Source organism: Cetorhinus maximus, chromosome 18, assembly GCF_964194155.1.
Source record: "Cetorhinus maximus chromosome 18, sCetMax3.hap1.1, whole genome shotgun sequence".
Lineage (NCBI taxonomy): Eukaryota > Metazoa > Chordata > Chondrichthyes > Lamniformes > Cetorhinidae > Cetorhinus > Cetorhinus maximus.
In genome coordinates, this window is record NC_135896.1 from 23645572 (window position 1) to 23670491 (window position 24920).

General features: G+C 42.1%; 2 protein-coding genes across 2 annotated transcripts in view; one reads left to right on the top strand and one right to left on the bottom strand.

Annotated features, from left to right (window-relative positions):
- Window positions 1-22736, top strand: part of prima1 (proline rich membrane anchor 1) — a 169430-nt gene extending 146694 nt beyond the window's left edge. Inside the window, exon 4 of the mRNA XM_078562186.1 lies at window positions 20534-22736. Within this exon, the coding sequence (XP_078418312.1) occupies window positions 20534-20573 (40 nt within the window). The 3' untranslated portion in view covers window positions 20574-22736. The remainder of the gene's footprint in view (window positions 1-20533) is intronic.
- The window catches only part of unc79 (unc-79 homolog, NALCN channel complex subunit), a 201467-nt gene continuing 190504 nt past the window's right edge, over window positions 13958-24920 (bottom strand). The window contains exons 48-51 of the mRNA XM_078562184.1: window positions 23838-24035; window positions 22604-22681; window positions 17771-17812; window positions 13958-17652 (exon numbers count right to left, since the gene is read on the bottom strand). Coding sequence (XP_078418310.1) covers window positions 17452-17652; window positions 17771-17812; window positions 22604-22681; window positions 23838-24035 — 519 coding nt within the window. The 3' untranslated portion in view covers window positions 13958-17451. The remainder of the gene's footprint in view (window positions 17653-17770; window positions 17813-22603; window positions 22682-23837; window positions 24036-24920) is intronic.

Sequence of the window (24920 nt, forward strand, 5' to 3'; positions counted from 1 at the left end):
AGATATATTCCTTCATGGAGGTCGGTGAGCTGAAAACCGATGCTGGATAATTCGCATTTCCGGTGGTGCTGACTTCAGACAATGAGATACACACACACAGATGAATCAGTTTTGTAGGCCATGGTACAGAATTTCCAGCATAAGCAGTGTAGATGGGGGCAGGTGTCCAACCTGGACCAGGGCTCTGTGTCTGTTGCTGCTAGCCAGATGGTAAATCACAGACTGAGACTTTGCAGTTCAAAAAGCCAATTTTACTGGTTCCACAAGCCAGGGGCCCATGTCACATGACTCCCAGCTCTCCACACTGTCTTTGACAAAGGATGTGTACCCATCATCTGGGTCCCCGAGATTGTTAAATATCTCAACCATTAAGAATTGAAAGGAAGGTTGCGGAGGCCTTTGTCTTAGTAGACGAGCAGACTTCTGTTGGTCAGCCTGGGTTATGAAATCCTGATGGGCTTTTGTATAGTTCTCTTTGAATTTGGTCTGTGCAGCCCACAGGGAGTCATTAGTGGATAATGATGTGCGAGGCTCATCGATATGACCAGGTAGCTTCTTTTGTTCAGGATCATAGACAGACATAGATTCCATCATATTAGGTCATTATCCAGTTTGAAATTTTTAGAGATAGCAATGAGCATAGTTCTATACATTTTATAAAAAATATAAACAGGGTAAGGCCTTAATCCTTCACGATAATATTTGACAATAGCCTCTGTAAAGTAGGCTTTACAACCTACTCTGTATGTAACTGCGTCTTTTTCATCCAAAGATTATATACAGTTATGTCTGTTGTATTACCAAACAGGTAGATTCACATAGTAGACATTGAACAAATTATGACTTATAGAACCCACCACAGCAGGAGAATAAACATGGATCATGTCTATTCAAATTAAAAACAAAAAAACGATGAAAATGCAGGAAATCTAAAAAAAAATTAAAATGCTGCATAGAGAAACAACAGGTTAAAGTCTTGGGGAGAGAACTTATGTCAGACCTTCATCAGCAAGGCTAGAATCTTGTGTTGTCACCGGTGGCAAGCTTAGAGGTGGAAAGGGCATTTACTTGAGTGGGATAGTGTGGACCGGGGCCTTACCGCCTTCCCGCCTCTGCCAGAATTAAGTTCTGAGCAGGAAGGCCCATGGTCGACCTTCCTGCTCAACCGCCAATTGAGGCCCTTAAGTGGTCAATTAATGACCACTTAAGGGCCTCAACCCTCTGCTGTTGGTATAACCTAGCAGCAGGCCGGCCTGATGCCATGCGATGTGCACGACAGTTAAAATTGTGCCAGCTTGCCACCTCTGGGGGAGGGGAGTGCCCTCGATCAATCCATCAAAGGCACTCAGTGCCTGATCAAGGGACTGGACATTGTGAGGGATGGGCCACTGAGTCCCCACCCTTGCTGCATGCACCACTCTCACTATGACCACCACCCCACCAAGCCCCTCCCCACATTACTTACCTGTGGCCTGAGTTGCTCTGCAATCCTGGGACTCCAGTGCCTGTCCTTCAGGCAGCAGCCATGGCCTCACCAATGGCACTGCTGAGTACAGGAGCTGCTAGCCTACAATCGGCCAGCAGCTCTCGGTAGGCGAGACTCCCGCTCCTGGACTATTGATTCCAGGGAAGGCCCGAATTTGGTCTCGCCACTGCCTGATTGGCTTATGGCTCTTCCCAAAAACAGGCAGTGCGGATACCTCACTGGCCTCGTAACTGGGAGGCAAGACCCCTGAAGCGTCAATAAGATTCCGCCCCAGTACCACCATCTGCTTCAGCATGGAAAACCAGGGTGATTAACCCGTTAGGCTGATTAAACTCTCAATCTGAACTCAAATTCTTTCATTGAATAGAATGACTCATAGTCTCAAAAGCTGCAAAACATTGATCCACGATTTTAAGAAGTTGAGTGACCTTGCTGTGTATTTCCAACATTTTCCATTTTTACCCCTGGCTTCTATTTAATAACCCAAGCAGCAAGTGAGTGCCTTTGGAATTATATTCCTGATTGTGTCTTCATTTTCTCCAACGGGCTCTGTTTGTAAACAAACATCACCATTCTGTGTGCTGGCTTTTAGTAAACTCCCAGCTGCTCAGTTTCTTGTCTCCCTTTTCTTTAAACTTTTGGAAGATTCCATTACTATGAGAATTGAAGGAGAGGGGAATGAATCACTTCCACAAGTGCCTAAACCAGCCTATTACCAAGGTAAGTACAGCCAGCTAATTTTCACCACCCACTGTCAGATGCAAATCTCCACTTTGCCTTTATATTAGCCAACAATTATAGAATTAAACCCATTATGTAAACTTTTGATGCCTCATACTCTGAGGTTTCTGGTGCAATCATTTCACTCTTTTTAAACCATAGCATTTTAAAGTTAATTGCCCATAATTGGTGTAGGAGTAATGCTGATGGCAGGATGTTTAGATTTGTAAGTATTTATGTGGCAAGTTGTTGAAAGTGCGGACTGACAGCGTCACAACAAAGGAAGCCAGGACTCAGAATCAACCCAGCAAGCAATTGCATATCTCCTTTAACCAATCAGAAAAGAATGACACAAGGGCCAAGAGGGAAGCACGAGTTAAAACAATGTCAAATCAGGCACAGAAAGAGAAATCAACAAAAGGGAAAAAGGATTGGATTAAGAGAGAAAATAATAATGGAGAAGTAAAAAAAAATAAACTTTATATTTTCCAAATCTCCAACATTACAATCTGAAGGAATGTGTGTCCACATTGGCAATAGTCAATTTTATGTGGCAGAGAGGGTGTATGACAGTAATTAACATTTATCTGTGGTGAGTTTAGTTCATATCTACTGCACAAATACAGAAACGTCGCACTGTTCAGTGCATCACAATGGTGAGACAGAGGGTGAAGTGCCATTTTCATGGAGCCAAATGCACCTGACAGGTGCACAGTGTTAGAGAGTATAGTTGGATTTTAACCCAGCCCACTGCAGCAAGAAACATGGTGGCCCGGCTCACTGGGTTAACGTGGGAGGCCGTGCATCAGTCTGTTGGGGGTGGGAAAACCTCCCACCATTAAATCAGAGGCAGGAAGGGGCCAATGTGAGCAACTTGCCCACTCCCAGCAGGATGTCATTTCGACCCTCCTCTGACCCCTCCCCCCTCTGTCCCGTGGCACAAAATGTGGCTGAGGATAAGGCAGCTGTTGCTCCTGCTAGTGTTGTCCCTGCTCCTACTGATGTTGTACCTGCTGCTGGTGGTTTAACTTTAAATAAGGATTCAGTTGCTTGGTATTCAGCATTTCCAGGAAACATATTCCTGATTTAAACTACGGTTACCTCATTGAACCGAGCAGCATGATTACCTCCAAAGCTCATTCTCAGCATCAGGTGATGGTCTGGATAAATCGTAAATGATAAAAAAACAAACACAATGGGCCATAATTTGTTCTCAAAATAATAGCAAGACTAATGGCACTCTCTGTTACTTATGTATAAATACTACAGCAACTTCAGGTTGATGTGCGACTAAAAGTGGAAATCCAAAAGTGAGGAGCTGATGTGTGGGAAAGGTACAACAACCACATGAGCTCAATAGTGCTCACTGAACAAGCCATTAGATTGCTGAAGGTGTGATTAACGTGCGTTCAGTCTGCAGTAGCAAGGGTTTTCAGAATGATAATGATGTGCTGCACCTTGGACAACATGAAGCAATAGACAGGGTTGGAGCTACTGGAGGAAGAAATCATTCCAAAAATTAGTAACCCTTCCATTTCACTGATACTAAGTCTTTATATTCTACTACTGTCTACTACTCTCAAGACCAATGTTCACTTTACAGGCAAGAGGTAGCAATGGAGATAATTAGACAAGGAGATATGAATTAACGTTTATTGTGCGTAGACATTTATAATGAATTTGATACATTAACACATTTTTAAACTCCAAAGTGGTTTCCCTAGTGAAACTACAAAGTCTTTCTCTTTCTTTTCCTATTACTTCCATGTGGTGCAACCCCTGTGGCTTCAGCAGAGTAAGAGGCAGTCTTCTCAGTCCGCTGCTCTGAGAGCTGAGGTGCATGTGATGGGATATGCTCTGAGCTTAGAGGCAGGCTGCTTGCTCCTCTGATCTGACAGCTGAAGTCTTGTGGTGGACATCCTCTGGGTTTTGGAGCAAGTGAGGGCTCCACCAAGACTGCCCCATGTGCACCTGTGCAGGAGTAGACTCAGTCATCAGGGAAGTTCTGACTGAGGCATGGGGGAGAGGAGTAGGAGAACAGTAGGAGTGCCTTGATGCACATCCATGTGTCCTTCCTCCATCTTCCCTGTCATGTCCTACTTGCACATTACCATTGGTTACAATTCAGTGTTGGAAGGCCAGAGTGAGGCTTTTCTCAATCAAATTTAAACTAGCAGACAGAGTGTGCAGTTCATTCATGAAGGCCAGTATGCATGGTTGCCTAGCTTGTTTGTTGCTCCATGCATGTGGCCACTCTTTTCATGCAGCTGAACACCAGTGCAAAGGCCTGAGACATCATGACAATTATGCTAGAGACAGATTCCTCTAATTTCTCTACAATGGTACACAGTACCACTGGAAATGCTGAGAAAACCTCATCCATTTTTTGCTGCTGCTCCAGAATAGTCTGCTTCGTGGATGACCCCTGAGGCACAGCATCTGCATCCATCCTTACCTTCTGATGGGGACTCTCCAGTGCTGCGCCTGTCTACAACACCTGCCCCTGCTCACATATGAGTTGTGACTCACTATGTGACAATTCAGCAACCTGCCTTGGAGGCCTCAATTAGGTGGATGTGTTTGCGCTTGTGGAGGGTATGCATGAATCATGTGATGGTGTTTTCTCAGAGTGTGCAACTCCCTCCAAGGAATCCTTGACCTTCTCCTGCATCATTGTTTGCATGACACTTGAATGACCCATCGAATGATTTAGAACTACCAAAGGGAAAAGATTCAAAATCGTATCAGAGGCTGGCCTCTTCCTCCTATCTCCTGGGAAGAGTATGCCTCTTACAGGCAACAGCTTGACCTCTAAAGATGCCTCAGAGAACCAGGTGACAGCCTTCCTCGGCTGAGATTCCATCATTGTAGTTGTCTGTGTCCTGACAGCTGTAGTGTGGATCCATTCTGCCTCCTACAGGGCTCCCTTGTCTGGGAGTCTTGCCTTGAACAGTCAAGTGCAGGTCACTATAACACGTGGTCACTCCGATTGCTTAGGAGACCGGGAAGTGGGATACTACTGCTATAACCCCGTTAAAAAGCTATAGCAAAGCCCATTCCACTAACTTTTGGGTTCCTGACCACCCGTCAGTTCAAATTCAACCCTTGATTTCAGTTGTGAGGAAGTATTGCATTGCTGGAGATGTCATCTTTCAAACAGTCATTAAAGCAGGGCCACATGGCTGATCTGGTGGCTGTAACAGATCCATGGTGCTATCTGTAGAGTAGGAAGGTGGCTTAGTCAATATTCCTCACCTGCTTTGCACAACTTGACTGTGTTTTCCTGCATAAAAAAGTAATCCATCAATTATAAAGTGCTTTTGAAAATTACTTGGATGTAAAAAGTGCTACAAAATGCACATTCTTTATTTTGTTCTGTTAGGATCAGGTGAGGAGAGGTGGGATTACTCTTCTCGTTCCCCACTCTTCATTTGACTGCAACAGGGTTTTTAAAACGGAAGTGATTGCCAATTCAATGAGTGTTTAACTGTTCATGTACTGTGACTGTAAAAGACACAAACAGACAGGTTTTCTTGAGCTTTTTGAAAAGGAGATAGTTTTTATTGTACTTAACCTGGGCCAGAATCTTCATGTCAGCGAGCGGGGGTGGGCCCGGGTAAAATGATGCGTGGTGACATCAGGCATGCGTCCCGAATTAACCGCGAGTCATTCAGATTTTCAGTTCGGTGGGCGCACACCAGAGTCGGCTGCGCTCCCGCCAAACTGTCAAAGGCCTATTAAGGCCATTTAAATATCAATTGAAATACTTAATGGAGCTGCCCGTCCAACCTTAAGGTTGGCGGGCAGGCGAAGAGCCCAGGCAGCCTTCGCGTTTCTCATGAAATCTCATCCACGGGCAGGATAAGGTTTCATGAAGTGTTTATAAATTGAATAAAACATTTTATTAAAATTCATTGACATGTCGTTAAAAAAATTTTTATTAAAATTTTTAAAAATCAAACTAATCTCCCTGAGGCAGCTCTGTGCCTCGGGGAGATTTCTGAGCTCTTTCGTGTGCATGCGCGAAGGAGCACAGGCCCCGACTCAGCCTACTCCCCCCGCCCACACAGGGACCGCTCAGCGCTTCCAGGTGCGCGTCACGCTGGGTGGGCCTTAATTGGCCCGCCCACGTAAAATGGTGGCACGCAGCTGATCGCGGGCAGCGATTGGCTGTGTGCCCACCCGCGTCCGCTCATGCCCAACCCCCCCAGACGGGGAGAAAATTCTCTCTCCGCTGTAAGTAAAAATAATAAAAATGGTCCAACTTCGTGCACACACAAAGCTCACACACACACACACACACACACACACGAGTGGTTTAAGGATGTAGACAGACAAATTACTTATTCATCTGGAGACAGTAGCTGCTAGGCTGAGTTCTTTAAATTCTCTGTCTGCGACACATGGACAGTCAAACAGGGTTCGAGCTGACACGATGCATGAAGAGTGAGAACAAGGCCCACACAGGAATCTTGCCACTTCAGTGTCTTTTCTGCTTCTGTTCCAGCACTTTTTCTTTCCCATTGCTCTATTTTTGCATGTTAAAATTCTACAGGCTCGACCCTGGCCCCTTTAAATTCTATTGGCTTTCCTTTAGCCTCTTTAATATTTACTGGCTCCATTGCCTCCTGTGGGATCCTTGGGACTCCCTCAGCCCTCTGCACCTGTGCAGAATTTTGCCTGTGACCCTCAGTCTCCCCAGTCTCCATGGCCTGCCCTGGACCCTTTGGGGGTGTTACCTTACAACCGGCTAAGTCATTACTAATGAAAGGTTCACCCCCTGCATGGGTAGGCTTGGGATCACCCCGACTGTTTCTAGCCTCTTAACTAGCTCACCCTGCAGGTATATCTTTATTGAAGGAACCTCTACACATTCTCTAGCAAGTCCCTCAACCAGCACACTGGCATGCACTCTGCTTCCAGATGGAAAATATCCATCTCCTGACATGAGCAAAGTTTGAAAACAACCAGTATCCCCGAGAATGCTGATCTCCTCTTCTGGCTTTTTGGAAAAACTAGGGGTCATTTTTCCTTTAAACAAAAAAAACCTGATAGGTATTCTGGCCCTCTACAACATTGGAATATAGGCTTCTGTTCTTCTTGGCTATAGACACCATATTGACTGCAACGCCTCTTGTTGGTCTTTCAGAATGCCAACAATTTTCCCTCAAGTGTCCTGACTTTCCACACTGAAAACATATTGGTTGGGCCCCTACCCATTTACCATCTTATCTCTCCCTAACCTACAAGAACAACCAGATCCCATTTTAATTTGCGTTTGGGGTCTGTTTGTTAATTGATAGTCATCTGCTATGATGGCTGCATGTCTGCCTGCTCTTTGTCCCTCCACATGGGTCTTTATGGAAGGGGGAATGGAGTTTTTGAACTCCTCAAGGACACTCAAATCACTGAGGTTCTCAGTGGGATCTATCTTAAGCGCCTGTGTCCATCAGTTGAATGCAAGTTGTTTAACCCTTCCAAACTCATTGTAAGTTTGTTTGGGTCAATTTCTGAAAGTCTGGGATTTTTTGGTGATACGCCTCCAGTACTAACTCAGAATGGCATTTTTGGTCATCACATAGTTTGTGAACTTTCAATGGACAATGTGGAATAAACCTCATGGGCTTTCTCTGTTAATCTGCTTTGCGGTAGAAGGGACCAAATCTCTGCTGGTCACTTCAACTTCTTTGCCAGCTTTTACAAATAAGACAAAAATTGCTTCCAAACTCCCCTCATTGAACTCTGGTATCAGTTGTGAGTACTATAAGAGCTCAACATTGGCTCCTGAGCTAAGGTTGTTTTCCTCAGTGGTGGTGCCTTCATGGGCTGCCTTAACTCCCTTTCCTGCTTTTCCCTCTGGAAAGCTCTTTCTTTCTCCCTTTCGAACATACGAATTAGGAGCAAAAGTAGGCCACTTGGCCCCTCAAGTTGCTCTGCCATTCAATAAGATTATGGCTGATCTGAATGTTATCTTAACCCCACATTCCTGCCTACTCCCAATAAACTTTCACCCCTTGTTAATCAAGAACTTATATGGCTCTGCTTTAACAATATTCAAAGACTCTACTTCTACTGCCTTTTGAGGAAGAGAGTTCCAAAGACTCACAACCCTCTGGGAGAAAATAAATTCTCCCCATCTCTGTCTTAAATGAGCGACCTCTTATTTTTAAACAGTGACTCCTAGTTCTAGATTCTCCCTCAAGAGGAAACATCCTCTCCACATTCACCCTAGCAAGACCCCTCGGGATCTTAAAGGTTTCAATTAAGTTGCCTTTTACTCTTCTTAATTCCAGTGGATACAAGCCTAACCTGTCCAGCCTTTCCTCATAGGACAACCTGCTCATTCCTGGTATTAGTCTAGTAAACCTTCTCTGAACTGCTTCTGACGCATTTATATCTTTCTTTAAATAAGGAGACCAGTACCCTACACAATACGCCAGATGTAGTCTCATCAATGCCCTGTACAACTGAAGCATAACCTCCCTACTTTTGTAATCAATTGCCCTCACAATAAATTATAATATTCTATTAGCTTTCCTAATTACCTGTTATACCTGCATACTAACCTTTAGTGATTCATGCACTAGGACAATCCAGATCCATCTGAATCTCAGAGCTCTGCAATCTCTCGCCATTTAGATAATAAGCTTCCCTTTTATCCTTCCTGCCAAAATGAATGATATCGCATTTGCCCACATTATACTCCATTTGCCAGATCTTTGCCCACTCACTTAACCTATCTACAACACTTTGTAGCCTCCTTACGTCTTCTTCACAATTTACTTTCCTACCTATCTTTGTGTCATCGGCAAATTTAGCAACCATTCCTTTGGTCCCTTCATCCAAGTCATTTATATAAATTGTAAAAAGTTGAGGCCCCAGCACAGATCCCTGGGAATTCTTTCTCCTCCTTCCTTTCCTGTCTCTTTCTTTCCCCTTTTTTTCCATTTCTCCTTTCTTTCTCTTGGAATTCTCTTTCCTTTTCTTTTTCCTGTCTCTTTCCTTTTGCTGTGCTTAGAAATCTAGCTCTAGCCTTTGCTGCTCCAGCTGTACCTTTGCTAATGCTAGCCTGTCCATTTCAGATTCCATATCTGCCTCCTGTTCTTCACATTCAATTGAAAAGTGATTGGCCACAAGCTTTAGGATTTCAGTTTTCCTAATTTTTGGATGGGGATGTATCTCTAGCTATACTCCTCAACTCTTAAATGGATAGAGCTCGTAACCTGTCCCAAATTATTTCATTCTATTCTAGGAAGGTACTGACCTCGAATCTGGACATTTTAAGTGTTTTAGCATTGTAAACCATAAGAAGACCTGCATGGAAGTGTTTAAAATACTTCTAGGGATCAATTTGATTTTCCGCTTCCAATTTCTTTTTTGTCTGTGGGTCCTATCTCAGACCGGAGCCCCAAATTTCTGTTACGATCAGATGAGGAGTGGTGGAATGGCCCCCTTAGGGGTCTGCCACTTCACCACATTTTCTGCTTCTGCCTGTGCACGGGAGAAAAGAGTTTCTTAAACACAAAGAGAGTTAGTTGGTTTATCACATGATCAGCTCAAACCAACTGACCAGTAACCCAAATATAGTTATGACCAATGGATTCCAGTTGTAACTTGATTAGGTTATGGCTAGGTGAATTCTTCTCTCAGCCAGAGTCCTTTGGCTTAAATGATCATGTCTAATGTTTGTTCCCTGCCCAGTTGAGTCTGGTTGTCCTGTGATTTGGAACAGGGGATGTTGTTCATTGACATTCCCCTAAGGTAATTGTCTTTGATGGGCACCTGCATACAGGTTGGTTCCACTTAACGGCTTTGGAGTTCTTCAGGTGCAGTGATGCAAACATTCTGCCATCTTAGAGGCTTTCAAGTCCCTGGGATGTTGCTTCAGCCTTTTTAAAATCCAATGAATGGTTTCCAGCCGGTGAATTCATGAAGTCACTTTTTTTCATATAAAGCTTAGCTTCACAATAGTTCCAAGAAAGATAATGTTTTTTTCTCCGATTTGAACCCAATGTCTTTAATTTTATAAGGGAGTAGTGTTTCTTCAGGTCATCTATCTGAAACATAGGGCTGAATTTTGTGCACATATTGAAGGTCCAGCCAATGGGCCTGAAAGTGGAGGGAAAAGCCGCTTCAGTGGTCTGCAGGAGCTGGGACCCATTTTTCCACCAGCAGCCAGCTAATAGGGTGGCCACCTGCTTCCCAAGGACCTGATGGTCAGTCGGAGGGCCAGAAGCTCAACAGCACCACTGAGAGCTGTGGCCATTGCTGGGACTGCACCTGGGAGAAGCGAGCTTCATGGAAGGACACCACCCTCTCAACCAGCTAAGTGGGGTCTGGGGGTGACCAGGGCCAGTCAGCCCAGCCCCAGCTTGGGGTTTGGGGGAAGAGGGGCAACCATTGCTGCCAGGGGAGCCCTCCATTGGCCAAAGAATGGCCGGAAAGGAGCACCCATCGCCAAAGCCCACTGGGAGTTGCAAAGGTTCACCCGGTGGTCTTCCCAAATAGTGGAGGGTCCTTTCCTGATAGGAAGAGGCCTTTAATTGGCCACCTAAGTGACTCAATTGGCCTCTGGGTAGGAGGGCCATCCCCCACTTTCCCTGCTGCTGGCAAGATGGCTCGGTAGCAGGAAGATGACGGGCATGCCACATCACCTTCCCTCACCATTTTACGGCTTCCCTGACTTCTAGTTCTTCCCCAGAGGGCTGGTAAAATCCAGACAGTTAACTCTGTTCCTATCTCCACAGAAGCTGCCACACCTGCTGAGTATTCACTTCTCTTTTTATTTCAGATTTCTAACATTCACCATACTTTGCTTTCTGTCTTTTGCTTTCAAAGAACTGATAGCGAAAAGTGAAAAACTTTTGAAGCTACTGTGTTTGCTAAGTGTGTAGGGAATGTATTTGCTGTTTAAAGTGCATATGAGGAAATCTTCTATCAATGATTTTTGACCTAGTCGTGATAAGCTTTCAGTCTGTTTGTCACTTTGGACAGTTGAGGTCTTTGAAGGTGCCGTTATCTCTTTCTCTTGGACCTCCTTGTAGCAAATTTACATTCAAGGTTACAGAAGGCACTAGAAGTGAAGATATTAAAGCCAGGATCAGCATAAATCAAAATAATTTTAATAGCTTTCATACATTGAAATGTTTCTCTAGTCAAAGGCCAAATGCAAATAAAACCACTATTGAATAGACTTCTGTCAGTAAGAAGAGGATTGTGATAAAGACTGATGACAAGAGAAGTAAAGAAAAACTGCTAGAATCCCTAATGCTTTCTTCTTAATTCACTCATGCTATATAGGGGATAATTAATTTTAATAATAGCTAATAAGTGGTGCTTGAATTGTTTATGACACTTGTAAAGTGGTTAATAAAGACTAACTATACCGCAGAATTGATCTGTGAATCATAGTTTGTGTTCCTGCCACCCCAAGGGCTGCATTTTACATGCCCCCGCCAGGCATGTTTCAAGGGGGGCATGTAAAATACTGTATGTGCCCACCCCATTACTTTCCCACCAACCCCCAAGCTCATCCCATAATATGGGGGGGGGAGGACGCCAAATTCAACAGCCCATCCGCCATATTCAGATATGTAATCAAGGGTCAATTAGGCTTGTCACCAAGCCAATTGATCCTGATAACATGCTGCCCACGCCATAAAAGGTTTGGAGTCAGCAGCAGGACAGGAGCAGGCAGCCCGATTTTTTAACTCCATTCTTCAAACGACAGGAAGGGGGGATTCAATCTTCGGGGGCAGCCCTTTGCGGATCAGAGGGGCAACCCCCCCCCTAAGATGGAACCCCCCCACCCCTTTCTTCCTAACCTCCTGCAGCCTTAAACCCAACCCTCCAGCCCTCCCCTCCATTACCTGCCAAAAACCCCCTGCCCAAGACCTCGGACTTACCAGCTTCGGGATCCACGGGCCTTCTCATTCCTGCCTTTCAGACCTGGCAGCAGACATTGATGCGCTCATAGTGCTGCTGGGACTGATGGAGCTGCCGACCAATCGGATTGGCTGTCAGCTCCAGAGGGCAGAAGTCCCACATTGCCCTTGGTAAACCTGCCTGCAGCACGTTATGGTGCGGGGTGGGCCGGCATGGAGCGGGTCAGCTCTATGCAGACTTTGTTTCCGGGTGGAGTGAGTCAACCACTCCCTCCCCCCCTTTTATTCAGCCCTATGCTGTAACCATTTCACAGCTTTGATATCAATGACCTCATAACACAACAATTAGCACTTAGCTTTTAGTGACTGTACATACAGTCGCTGAAACAAGCCAATCTTCCATTTGCTGGGTACAACAATTCAACAGAAAGAAAAATCTCCCAGGCTTTGGGCAACTAAATTATAAAAGATAATTGTGAACATTAGCAGTAAGTGATAAATGTAAAATAGTATATATGACTTCTGCCTTGGATCACCAACTTGATTTGTCCCTTGACAGCATCAATTGCCAGAATACAATTACTGACAATTGTGAAGAGAGAAAAAAATGTTTTCTTCTTCCCAGGTTTCTCTTTCTCTAGTGTTAGGTATTTATTTGATTATTTAAAATATTCATTTAAATTAAATGGCAATTTAAAAATCCTGAAACATTTCCCTGAGAAAATCCAAATACACTTGCTATATAAAAATTATAAATGGGTTCTAACTGCAGTGAGGGCAAACATTGAAAGCCTTTATAATTATACAGTTCATTTGAAAAGTAAGCATCTTTCAATGCTCTTTTACAATGAGTCTTTTACTTCTGTTCCCTGTATAGATATTCCAGAAATGTGTAGAAAGAGCCAGGATTTTGCAAATGTCACACAAGATGGGCACCGAGGAGGAAAACCATTCAACTCATTTTATCTTATCCACCCAGAAAGACTTCTAGTGTCTCCTCATTGCACCATTCAATTGTTGCTCCAATGCCAAAGATCCAAAACTATACCAAATTTATGACAGAGGAAAAATACCAAGTCATTTTGTTCTAATGCAGCATTTAATGTGATTCTGCATACAAGCCTCGTACTGGCAAATTAAAGTTTCTGTACTTGTATAGGTACAGTGATTTTAAGTTTTATATTATAACCCCTTGAACAAGGAATTGTTCCCATGGCTCTTCTTCATTATCCTGTTGAGTTGCTAAAAAGAATTTACCATAATACAATTCGTCCACAACATATCAAATGACTCACTAATACTACTGTAGCATACAATGAACTGTTGCTAGTACAATACTATTATGCACATCATCTATTATATGTTAAATTTGTTACTTGGGACAGATGTTTCATTGAGAACTCATTCAGGAAGCTGATTTAGATTATAGATATTTTCAATACTAAATATATTTTATAGTTAACGAGACCTTACCCTGAGATTCTGCAACCTTGCCATTGGATTTCCATAAATCATTTCAATCCTTACTGGGAAAAAAAAACAAGTCATTTTTTCTCAGTGAAAGAAATTTCTAATTACCAAAAATATTGAAAATAACATTTCACAAAACATGATCACATTAATGCACTGAAGTTTAATGTTCTAAAAGCAAGAACTTGGATATTTTTTGCCAAAAACTATGCATGAGGTTGAATTTGGATTGAGCAATGTGTGTGAGAGCTGCGTACCTAACATCCCAGTATATGTCAGTATTGTGGGTCAGCTCGATAAGTGTAGTATTTTTCTTGACTTCTTAACATTTTCATTCCAGTAGCTTTCCTTCAAACAATTTTGAAAAGTAAGAAGACAAAGTGCAAAAATTCTCTGAGATAAAATGTGTTTTATTTAAAACAGAAAGAGAAGGAAAACAAAAATTTACAAGCAAAACAAATTAAACCAAGACAACACGTGTCAGCACAATGATTGGATAAATGGCAAAACTAAATTTCAATTGGTTTTTTATGTAGAAAATAATATTTTCTAATCACAGTTGGCAAATTTTTCTATATCATGAATTTCTGTTACTGTGACCTTCAAAGATCCTAGTGAACATTTTAATGGAAATATTCTCAGAGATGCATTCAAGGGGAACTACTTTGCAACAGAACAGCCAAATGTCATACTTCCTTTTGCAGGGAGCAGTACATTGGTTTTCTAAATTTTATTTTGCCCCTTTGGAGGGTACTATAAGATTATGCTTCTGATAATGAAATGAAATAATAAAATATACACACTTATGAGTACATATACCTGAATATAAAAGTCCAGGTACTGCTTCTCCTGTGTGTGCATGAATTTTAATAAGGACAAACTGTTCTGTATTGAGAACTGCAAAACAAACAGCTTAGGAGAGAAAGTATAGTACTATACATGAAGTACCACATCAGACCAAATGTGTTTCTCTACAGATTGATCATGTAAGTATTGCTGAATGGCATTCTAATCTATTTCCAAATATATTGGATAATTTCTCTAATGCTCTTTGTGAAGTACACAGAAAGAACATTACAATGAAGCTTAAGCAAATGGGGCATTTTAATGAGTCCTTTACTAAAATGAGAGCCGTTATCAATGCTGAAGAGGTGTTACATCAATGTGTACAGCATGGGACTAGTATAATAATAGATATGAACACATTCATAGTGCAAAGCTTGACCAGAAAAAGTTCTTGAAAGCAAGGGAGTGTAACAAAAATAACAAAATCAATTATTATTCTATTATCAGCATTGCTATCAATCTAAATCTTATTGAAAGAATCTCGCTATAGAAGTGTCTCCTTGAAATCCAAAACAACCTGGAGCAAAGGCTCTGCCCAAATTTTTCCTGCTTTTTCCCCCGAGCATTGAAGCCTAGGGCTGTCCAACTAGAGTCGCCTAATTCATCACAGTGATTGAACCTGTGGTCCTCCTGCTCAGTAGGACTCAATGCTGGACCATCAAGTGTAAACTTAAAGCTCTGCAGTTTAAACTTGCAGTTACTAAAATTATATAGCATTTCATTTGATTCGTTGATTTGGGTATACTTATACCAGAAAATTAAGAAAGGCTTCAAACAATTAATGTAATTTTGTATGCATCTAATATCTAGTTGATTTTTAAAAATTACTAGTGCAGCCTTTTTGATCAAAATTGGAAAAGTCACCAATAATTATAAGAGCCAACAACAGATATACATGTCTTGTACTTACTGTACACTCTTAGTTCCAACTGTTATTACTATTCTCTTTAAAAGTCTACTCTTTGGATAATAACGTAGTGTAAGAACTTACAAAGCCCAGTCATTGGTTCAAGCCCAAATAGTACCTTGTACCAGAACTTGCTTCCTGCAAATTTTTCAGTTCCAAACTAGGTGGAAAAACTGACACTTCATCCCTTTCGTTTTCCAACAAATATAGCTCTTATAGCTTAAGCACTGAATTGTACATATTCAGCCTGTCTTTTCTCGCTGAAACAAACACATAGGCCTGGATTCTCCGGTGGTCGGGCGGGCTCGGTGGGTGGGCCCGGGAGCAGTCAGGAAGCCGACCGCTGCCAACGATTGGGCTCCGACCGCGATTTCACGCTGGCCGGCCGATTATAGAGCAGAATATTGCGCTCGTTGAACGGGTGTGCACCCGACCCGAACGAGCGTAAAATGACACGCGATGATGTCGAGCAAGCACCCGACATCATCGTGCACTCAAGCGATATTTCGCTTGGCGGGCGTGTGCAGGAGTCGGCAGTGTGCCCGCCGACAAATAACAGGCCTGTTAAAGCCATTAAAGATCCAATTACATGAAATTTTTCACTGCCCGTCCAACCTTGCCAAGCGGCCTTTGGATTTTTTGTGAAACCTCATCCATGGGCAAGATGAGGTTTTGATCAGTGATTAAAAAATAAGTTAAAAATTTTCAAACCAGTTCCTAACATGTCCCTGCTCATGTGACAGAGTCGCATGAAGGGACATGTTATTAACATTTTTAACTTTACTTTTTATTTTCAACATTCTTCAGCTCCCTGAGGCAGCTCTGTGCGTCAGGAAGCATTTAATGCGCACAGCCCCGCGCACGTGCACACTTGCGCGCTCGTGCTCCTCCTGCCCCAACCCCAGCAGTGCTGAGCGCTGCAGTGCACATTTGACCTGCTGGCCGTTAATTGGCCAGCCAGCGTGAAATCGCTGTTGGAGCCCAATCGTGGGCGGATGTCGACTTCCTGACCGCTCCCAGGCCTGCCCACCCGACCACCGGAAAATCTTGGCCATAAAGGGGAATGATGAAAGGCCAGGAAGAGAAATAAATGGAAAATGGCTATAAAAGAAAAATAACTGTAATTTGTACCAGACTATTTATGCTGACTTATAAAATGTTTTTATCTTCCACTACAGAATTACATATTCTTTGTTCCACAAAATATGTATCTAGTTTCATGATCTGCATGATAATTTACAGGAGGGTATATACAATCTACTGGATACGAAAAAAATCAGTTTCTATTCTATCTTTAGTAATGTTGGCATTGGTCTAAAGGTATTATTTACATCCATAGCCTAGTGGGATACCAGCAGTCGAACTGGAAAACTAATTTTCTTTCAGTATTATTGCAAAGTATGTCCTCAATATTAATATTTCACATACTTGATATTTTTTATGAGTTAGCACATTCCCAGAGACAGAATTAGGACACTAATTAAATGTTTTTGGTGTACAGAGAAAGGTACAGTTTCAGTAAATGTCAAGACCAAAGAAACAGCACAATTTCCAGTACCGCTGCACAGATTCCAAATACAGAATATACGGAAGAACACAATATCAGAACTGACACTACATTCAGTGGGCAATAATACAATAGTGTTGATACTGGCAAAGAGCAAAGGTGATTTGAACAAACAAAAAAGATATGTAATTCAATCAGAAATCATACTTCCAACAACAAAATGATTGTGAATAGGTATGAAATGTATAATTGATGATTTTGAGGCTGATTAAAGCAACTCATGGGAACACAAAGGCGTGTAATATAGCCCATTTAAAAATACATTTTTATAAACAAATATGCATTGTAATGACATCTCAAATGCAGCACATTTGATGTATAATATAGATTATTCTATTATATTAAATTACAAAATACTGCCTCTAATAAAACTAAGTTCATTATAGTATTTATACACAGTACTCTATTTTTTAAAATAATCTTCTAATGTTTATAAAGAAGATCAAATGGTTGTATATACATGCAGAGGCTGTTTAGTTGCCAACATGCATCGAATGCATTATCAGCATAAGAGGATTGAACAAGAGATGCTCTGCTTCAAATCAAGTGTACATGAAACAAGAAAGAAAACTTAAAGAGGATAAAATTGAGATGCAGCTTCTGATGACTGTATTTCCACCTGAGCCATTTTGAACTGAGTACATTGCAGCCATTTACGGAGTACTGATGAACTTGTGCTCATTGGCCCAGATCCCTGGAATGACTGCAAGACATGATGGTTGACATTGTTTTGGATTGATTGAAGACGCAGTTGCAAACCTGCTGATAGGTGCTGTTGGGTTCAGGCCAGGTGGAAAATTAGAAGTGAATTAGTCATAACAATTATGATTAAAAAGCAAAAACAACATTAAACCACGCTTTAACGTTTGATGGTAAACAATAACACTTACCTTTAAATTTGACTGAATCATCGGTAACCACATTGGTATGAGCTGTTTAAAGAAGAGAAGTGTTACAAATTGCAATTGCTTTCTACAGTTAAACAGAACACCATAAACTGCCATGGCACATTAATTTCCTCCCATTCTCACAGCTACATCAGCCCATAAATGCTGCTGAAATTTTATAAACTGTGATGTGTTATAGCACCTTAAGGGTCTGTAGATACTAAGATGTAAGTTATTTTGAATAATTTAACAGTGAAGACCAGAACAGTGTGATGGTACACTACATTAGGGCTTCTATCTTCTTTCTCATATAGCAGTCGGACAAAGGCTTATACAAACAATAGTCATTCTAATCATATTGTCACTAGCAGGTGACAGGCAAACCCTTTGAGGCTAGATTTTATGGCCCTCCACCAGGCGTGTTTTTGGTGGGATGGTACATAAAATACGAGGGGTGCCTAGCCCACCACCTTCCCACCCACCCCTGAGCTGTCCCCCATAATATGTTAGGTGAGTGGGCGCCAAAATCACCATATTTAAATAAAGAATTAAAGGTCAATTGAGCTTGTTACCAGGCCAATTGACTGGGATATTATGCTGCCCATGCCATGATACGGTTGGTGTGGGTAGACGGGTGGGAGTGGGCAGGCCATTTTTTGAGGCCAAGTTAAAAAATCACAGGAAGGAAGGGGGGAAACGTCATCTGGGGAGGTGCCCTGTGTGCATCGGGTCATGCTGCCATGAAGTCACACCCCACCCGGCCTCCGCCTTCTTTCCTCGCTGCCTGCCCTCCAAAATCCTGCTCTCCTACCCCAATTCCTGGGCTCTTAGATCCCTCCCCACCCTGAAACTCCAGGACTTACCTGTCTCCAGCAGCCATCTTTCCTCCTCCTGCTCTTCCTTGTAGTCCTGGCAGCGCCCACTACTGAGCTGTGGTACTGCCACGAGGGTGGGACTTCCTCCCACTAGGGACAAAGTCCCACTCTCACCTGGTTTAGTCCATTGGCATCGGTTTATGGCCATGGACTGGGCTTCATCCAGGTGTGTCGTTTGCGAGCCCACTTTCCTCCCGGGGGTGGTGGGGGGGTGAGCAGTCCATTTCCCCAGTCCCCCCACCCCCGTTAAATCCAACCCATGGTGTTTTTGTATAAAATGGGGGGAGAAGTTATAGAGCCCTTGTACACCTCCTGACATCCATTCATTGTGTGAGATTTATGGTGGTCTAGGAGCTGCTACATGAAGGCTTGAATTAAATGCCAAGGGAGCTGAAATTCTGAAACTCAGAACTGTGCATTTTATTTTTCCTATCCTCCCCAAAACAACAGTGAGTCTCTGATCCTTCGGTTCCCAGTATCAAGGCAGATTAGTGAATTAATCAGCACAAGTCACATTTGTATGGAGACCGAACAGATGTAGGGTTAGTTTTTAGTGGGGCTCATCTCATCCAGCAGATCTATGAGATTATATATTTGTGTATATCACCAGTACTGCAGCTATAACATATATCAGTAAGAACCTTTAAATTTCATCATCAGACAAGGCTTCCCATAATTTTCCATACTGCTGTCAGCGTTAGCTTGGCTCACTTGGTAGCACTTCCATCTCCAAATCAAGAGATTATAATTCAAGCCCCATTAACACTTAGGGCAGAATTTCCCCCCCCGTTGGGGGAGAGTTGATGGGCGGACGCGTGCGGGCGCGCTTCCGATCGGAGGCGCAGCACAATTTTACGTGGGCGGGCCAATTAAGGCTCGCCCAGCGTGACACCGCAGGGAAGCGCTATGCACTCCCTGTGCGGGCGGGGGTGCCGCGGGGGGGTAATGCCTAAAAACGAAAGAGTGCACTCATCTCCCTGAGGCTAAGTGCTGCCTCAGGGAGATCGCCTTTACTTTAAAAAATATTAAAAATAGAAAAAGAAAATTCCCTTACGTGTCCCCCTCATGTGACAATGTCACATGAGTTGGGACATGTTCATAATTTCCAAAAAGACTTTATTAAAATTTTTAAGACCCTACATGGAACCTCATCCCGCCCGTGGATGAGGTTTCATGTTTTTTCTACTTCCCGCCAGGGCTCCTGGCCTGCCCGCCAACCTTAAGGTTGGATGGGCAGGTCCACTAATTACATCAATTGATCTGTCAACGGCCTCAATTGGCCATTGACAGGTCGGCGGGTGCGCAGCTGATTTTGCTGTGCCCCACCTTCCTGAAAATTTAAATGGGGCGCGGTGACGTCGGGAGTTCCCCCTGATGTCACCGCGCGTCATTATACGCATTGGCGAGCGGGCCCTGTCCCCGCTTGCCGACAGTAAAATCCTGCCCTTACAGTGCAATACGGAGTGAGTGTTGCCTTAATGGAGGTGCTGTCTCTCAGATGAGATGCTAACTGAGACCTTGTCTTCCTGCTCAGATAAATGTACAAGATCCCAAAGCCCGATTCAAAAAAGCACAGGGAGTTTTCTTAGTGTCATAGCCAACAATTTCTCCACACCAGCACAAAAATGTAGATTACCTGGTTATTGACTCATTGTTTTATGGGACCTTACTAAGCCCAAATTGGCCACCTACATACTGACTGCTCTTCAAAAGTAATGCAGTAGCTGTGAAGCATTTTGAATGTCATGATAGGATTTGAACTAAATGCAATTTAGGATTAACTGCCCATAGGCTTGCTGCAAAATGATACAATAATTATGTCCGTATCTATACTAGGCTGTAAGAAGATAAACGTCCTGGCTATATTTTATTTTTTGCTCCTTTTCACTAGGGTTGGACAGCTTCACCAAAATGAACTCCACCTTCAATGACATGAAGCTTGACAGGATGTCTGATTTATGAACAAAAGTGCAATTATTCTGCACTGCCTACATTATGGATCCAAGGTTATCTGGTGCTATGGATCGAGCTGTCACTACTAATTTACAGGGCTGCTTGAATGTTATTTAATCATGAAAACATCGAAAATGAAATCAGCACAAAGCATTACGGGTTACTAAACTCCAAACATAACAAAAAAAGCAAAGATTACATAAAACCATATCCATCAATATTAAGTTGAAGTGTATTAAAATCGACATAATGTATTTAATTATAAGTCATTAACTGGAATCATATCAAGCCATCATTTGCAATTTCAAAAATGAATAATGCTGTATTCCATCTAACTAGGGAATAAAGGAAGAATGGATGGACACTTCAAATTGTTTTGTTAAAATAATAAGAACTGCATGCACAATATATTTTGTGGTGAAAGATGCAATGAGTATTTCTTATATCTGTACAATATTTCAAAAGCTCAACATATGAGTCATTGCAGTCAATTAGAAGAGTAAGCACTATTTTATATAAAATTGGTGTCCATTTTTAGAATATAACCATTACTGACATTGGTATTTCCATAATTTACGTGTTCAACATGGTGTATATTTTCCAAAGCAACACTTTCACGTAACTGAACGAAACACATGGGGCTGGATTTTCGTGGAGGAAGTTGAAAGGTCAAGTTGGGAAACTTCCTGACCTGGCACACTGATTTCCCTTAAAAGGGCCCCACACCCCCGCTATATTTTCATTCTGGGAGTGGGATGGAGACAGTTTGGAGGCAGCCACAGAGGTAGGTGAGTGCCAAGGTGGGCTGGTTAGAAGGCTCACCTCAGTTTGCAATGAAGGCTGTTTGGCCCTCTAGCCCTCACCTCCCCAGTCACTCCCATACCACCTTCATGTCCCCCATAACCAAATGCCACCTCCATGCTCCCTCATATTCCCCAGACATCCTCCATGACCCTGCGAATCCTCCATAGCCACTCATCCAGTATCCACAATAGGCAGACCTCAGGAACCATGTTGAAATGAAAATAAAAACAAACTTCAAATGATCTAATAGATCTCTCACTCAAATACACTTGATACTGAAAAAAACCCTCATTCACGAAACACATTCAAAAAATGTAAAACCCCTCATTTGCAAACAAACATCTATTTCACTAACCACATCAAAGACAGCTAATACTTCAATAACCTCTTAAAATGTCAATCAAAGTATCTACACAGTCCCCTACTGAGATACATACATGGCTCTGGACCTTTTGAAATTCAGCTAAGCATTCATAATGGGCTCAGATATAATAGCAAACCTTGGGAAATCTAACAATGGAGTCCATTGAAATTGCAAAAACAGATGGCTAATGATTTTCTTGTTTAAGCTAAACCTGATGGCCTGTCAATCAATCTACTCCAGCATTAGGTGTCTCTTGTTCTTTTACTCTAACTAAAATCTGCAGACTGTCTTTTTTCAATTTTAAAGGGCTGGGGACTTAAATTCCTTCAGATCATGACACTTAAATAGACCTTAAATCCCCCTTTCACTTTGGGTTAAAGTTGTTGGAGTAACAAAATTTGGGTGCATTTGTACTCAGCAGTCAGATCAAATGGCCCTGCTAAATTCGGGGGGATTCACACACCACCCCCTTCGCCTGTGGCAAAATGGGATCTCCCGGAAATGGAGGCAGGACTTCCGCATCTGTGTTCCACCTGCCATATTTAAAGATCTGCCAAGTTGTACTGATTCGACAAAAATCCAGGTCATGGTTATTTTAAGTCCAATGTTTTAAGTAGCATCAGGTTTGTACAATAATGGTTTAAAAGTGTTTTGCTTTTGTTTTCATAATTAGTGTAACTTAACAAAACAGACTCTGATTAGGAAAATTAATTCACATCCTAAAATTGTGTGACATGCAGCAAGTGCATTTATCTTGTCCAACTCGTTAGTATGGGCATATAAAACCTATGTAAAAAAAAATCATGATCTCTCATAGTAGACATAATAAAATATAATCACCTTCACGAAGACGGTTGAATTGCATTCCTGTAGAGCCTCCATCAAGTTGATAACATGCAAGCAAACCATTTCTACCATCTGTAACACAGTGAAGAAATCTTCACTTGAGAAGATGCTTAAATAAAAGTTAATATGTCTGAAAAGTTAGTTTTGAGAACATTATTCACAAAAGCAAAATACTGCAGATGCTGGAAATCTGAAATAAAAGCAGAAAATACTGCTAATACTCAGCAAGACAGGCAGCATCTGTGGAGAGAGAAACAGAGTGAACATTTCAGGTCACTGACCTTTCATGAAAGGTCTTAAGCATTAACTCTGTTTCTCTTTTCACACGTGCTGTCTGGCCCGATGAGTGTTTCCAGCATTTTGGTTTTATTTAACATGTTAGATGGGATTTGGATTATATCTAGTTATAGACATACTCTTAAAATAATCAAGGGATCATAGCATGGTTACAGCACAGAAGGAGGCCATTTGGCCCATCGTGTCCATGCCAGCTCTCTGCAATAGCAGCTCAGCTAGTCCCACTCCCCTACCTTTACCCGTAGCCCTGCAAATATTTTCTCTTCAGATAATTATCCAATTCACTTTTGAAAGACTCGATTGAATCTGCTTCCACCACACTCTCAGAACTGCACTGGGCAATAAATGCTGACCTTGTCGGTGTTGCCCACATCCCATGAAAGGATAAAACGAAAGGCACATCCTAGCCACTCGTTCATGAAAAAAGATTTTCTTTATGTCACCTTACTTTCTTTTGCCATTCACATGAAATCGGTGTCCTCCAGTTTTCAACCCTTTAGCCCATGGGAACAGCTTCTCCCTATCTACTCTGACCAGACTCTTCATGATTTTGAACACCTCTTTCAACACTCCTCTCAATGTTCCCTAAGGAGAACATTCCCAGATTCCCTAATCTATCGAAGTAACTGAGTCTCTTCGTCTTTGGAACCATTCTCTTAAATCTTTTCTGCACCTCCCCTAATGCCTTCACACCCTTGCTAAATTGTGATGCCCAGAGTTGAACACAGTACTCCAACTGAGGCTGAAGCAGTGTCTTATAAAGGTTTACCATAATGTCCATGTTTTTGTACTTATGTAACCAGGGGAAAGAAGAATGGGTGAACCATCACCTTCTCAAGGGCAATTATGGATGGGCAATAAATGCTGGCCTAGCCAGTGACACCCACATCCCGTGAACGAATAAAAAAAAAAAATTCTGATTATTACTCACCATTTTGTTATGAACCATCAGCTGTAAAATACTAGGTGTCACCCGACTCCAGAATTCAAGGGCAGTCAGAATGGCTGTGCAGACAAACTCATTCTGGTTCTGTAGTGCAGGAGCAGAAGCTGCTTGTTCACAGTAGACTGTCCAAAGCTGAGCGAAGATGAATGCATGGAATAGGGAGCACATGTGCAATACAGATGTCTATAAAACAGGAAACAAAAACTGCTGATTTATTGCAGTTAAATCTATGCACCATCTTGCACATGACTGATACAAGACAGATAGTTTTAAATTTCAGGTTACTGTGCTCTTCTTTTAAACATCACATCTGCAGTGCAGAGAGGTTAAAATTATAATTTTACAAATTTACCCCATGTGATAAACATTTACACAAACTCAAAAGACTGATAGAGAAATTAATTAGTGCATTTAACTGATTCCATGAGGTGTATTAAAGATGCTATGACACAGATACTTTAACACAGATACAAAATAACATGATGCAATATTTGAATCCATAGCCATTTTATCCATTGTATCTAGAAGATGAACTGTGTTTAAAGCAAGAAGTCAATGATATTTATTTCAGCTCAATATGTTTCCTGTCAATGTATTTATTTAATGAAATATGATGCCATGCTTAAAGTAACATAAATCTGATTGTGTACAGACTCATAGAATATTATCGTACAGAAGGAGACCAATTGGCCTACTAAGTCTGCAATGGCTCTTTCAAAGACCACTCCAGTTAGTCTCATTGCCTTGCTTTCCCCACAGCCCTGCAATTTGTTCTTCTTCAAGTATTAAGCCAAGTCCCTTCTGAAGGGTATTATTAAATCTGTTTCCACCATCCTCTCAGGTAGAGCTTTCCAAACCTGAACCACTTGTTCCTCAAGTCACCACTGGTTGTTTTGCCAATCACCTTAAATCTGTGCCTTCTGGTTATTTTATTAGAAAGAAATGCATACATTCTCCCATTTTATTGAAAGAAATATTGCTGTGTACAATAGACTTCCAAACAGTCAGGGCGAGATAGAGGAGCAGATATGTTGGCAAATCTCAGAGAAGTGTAAAAATAATAGGGTA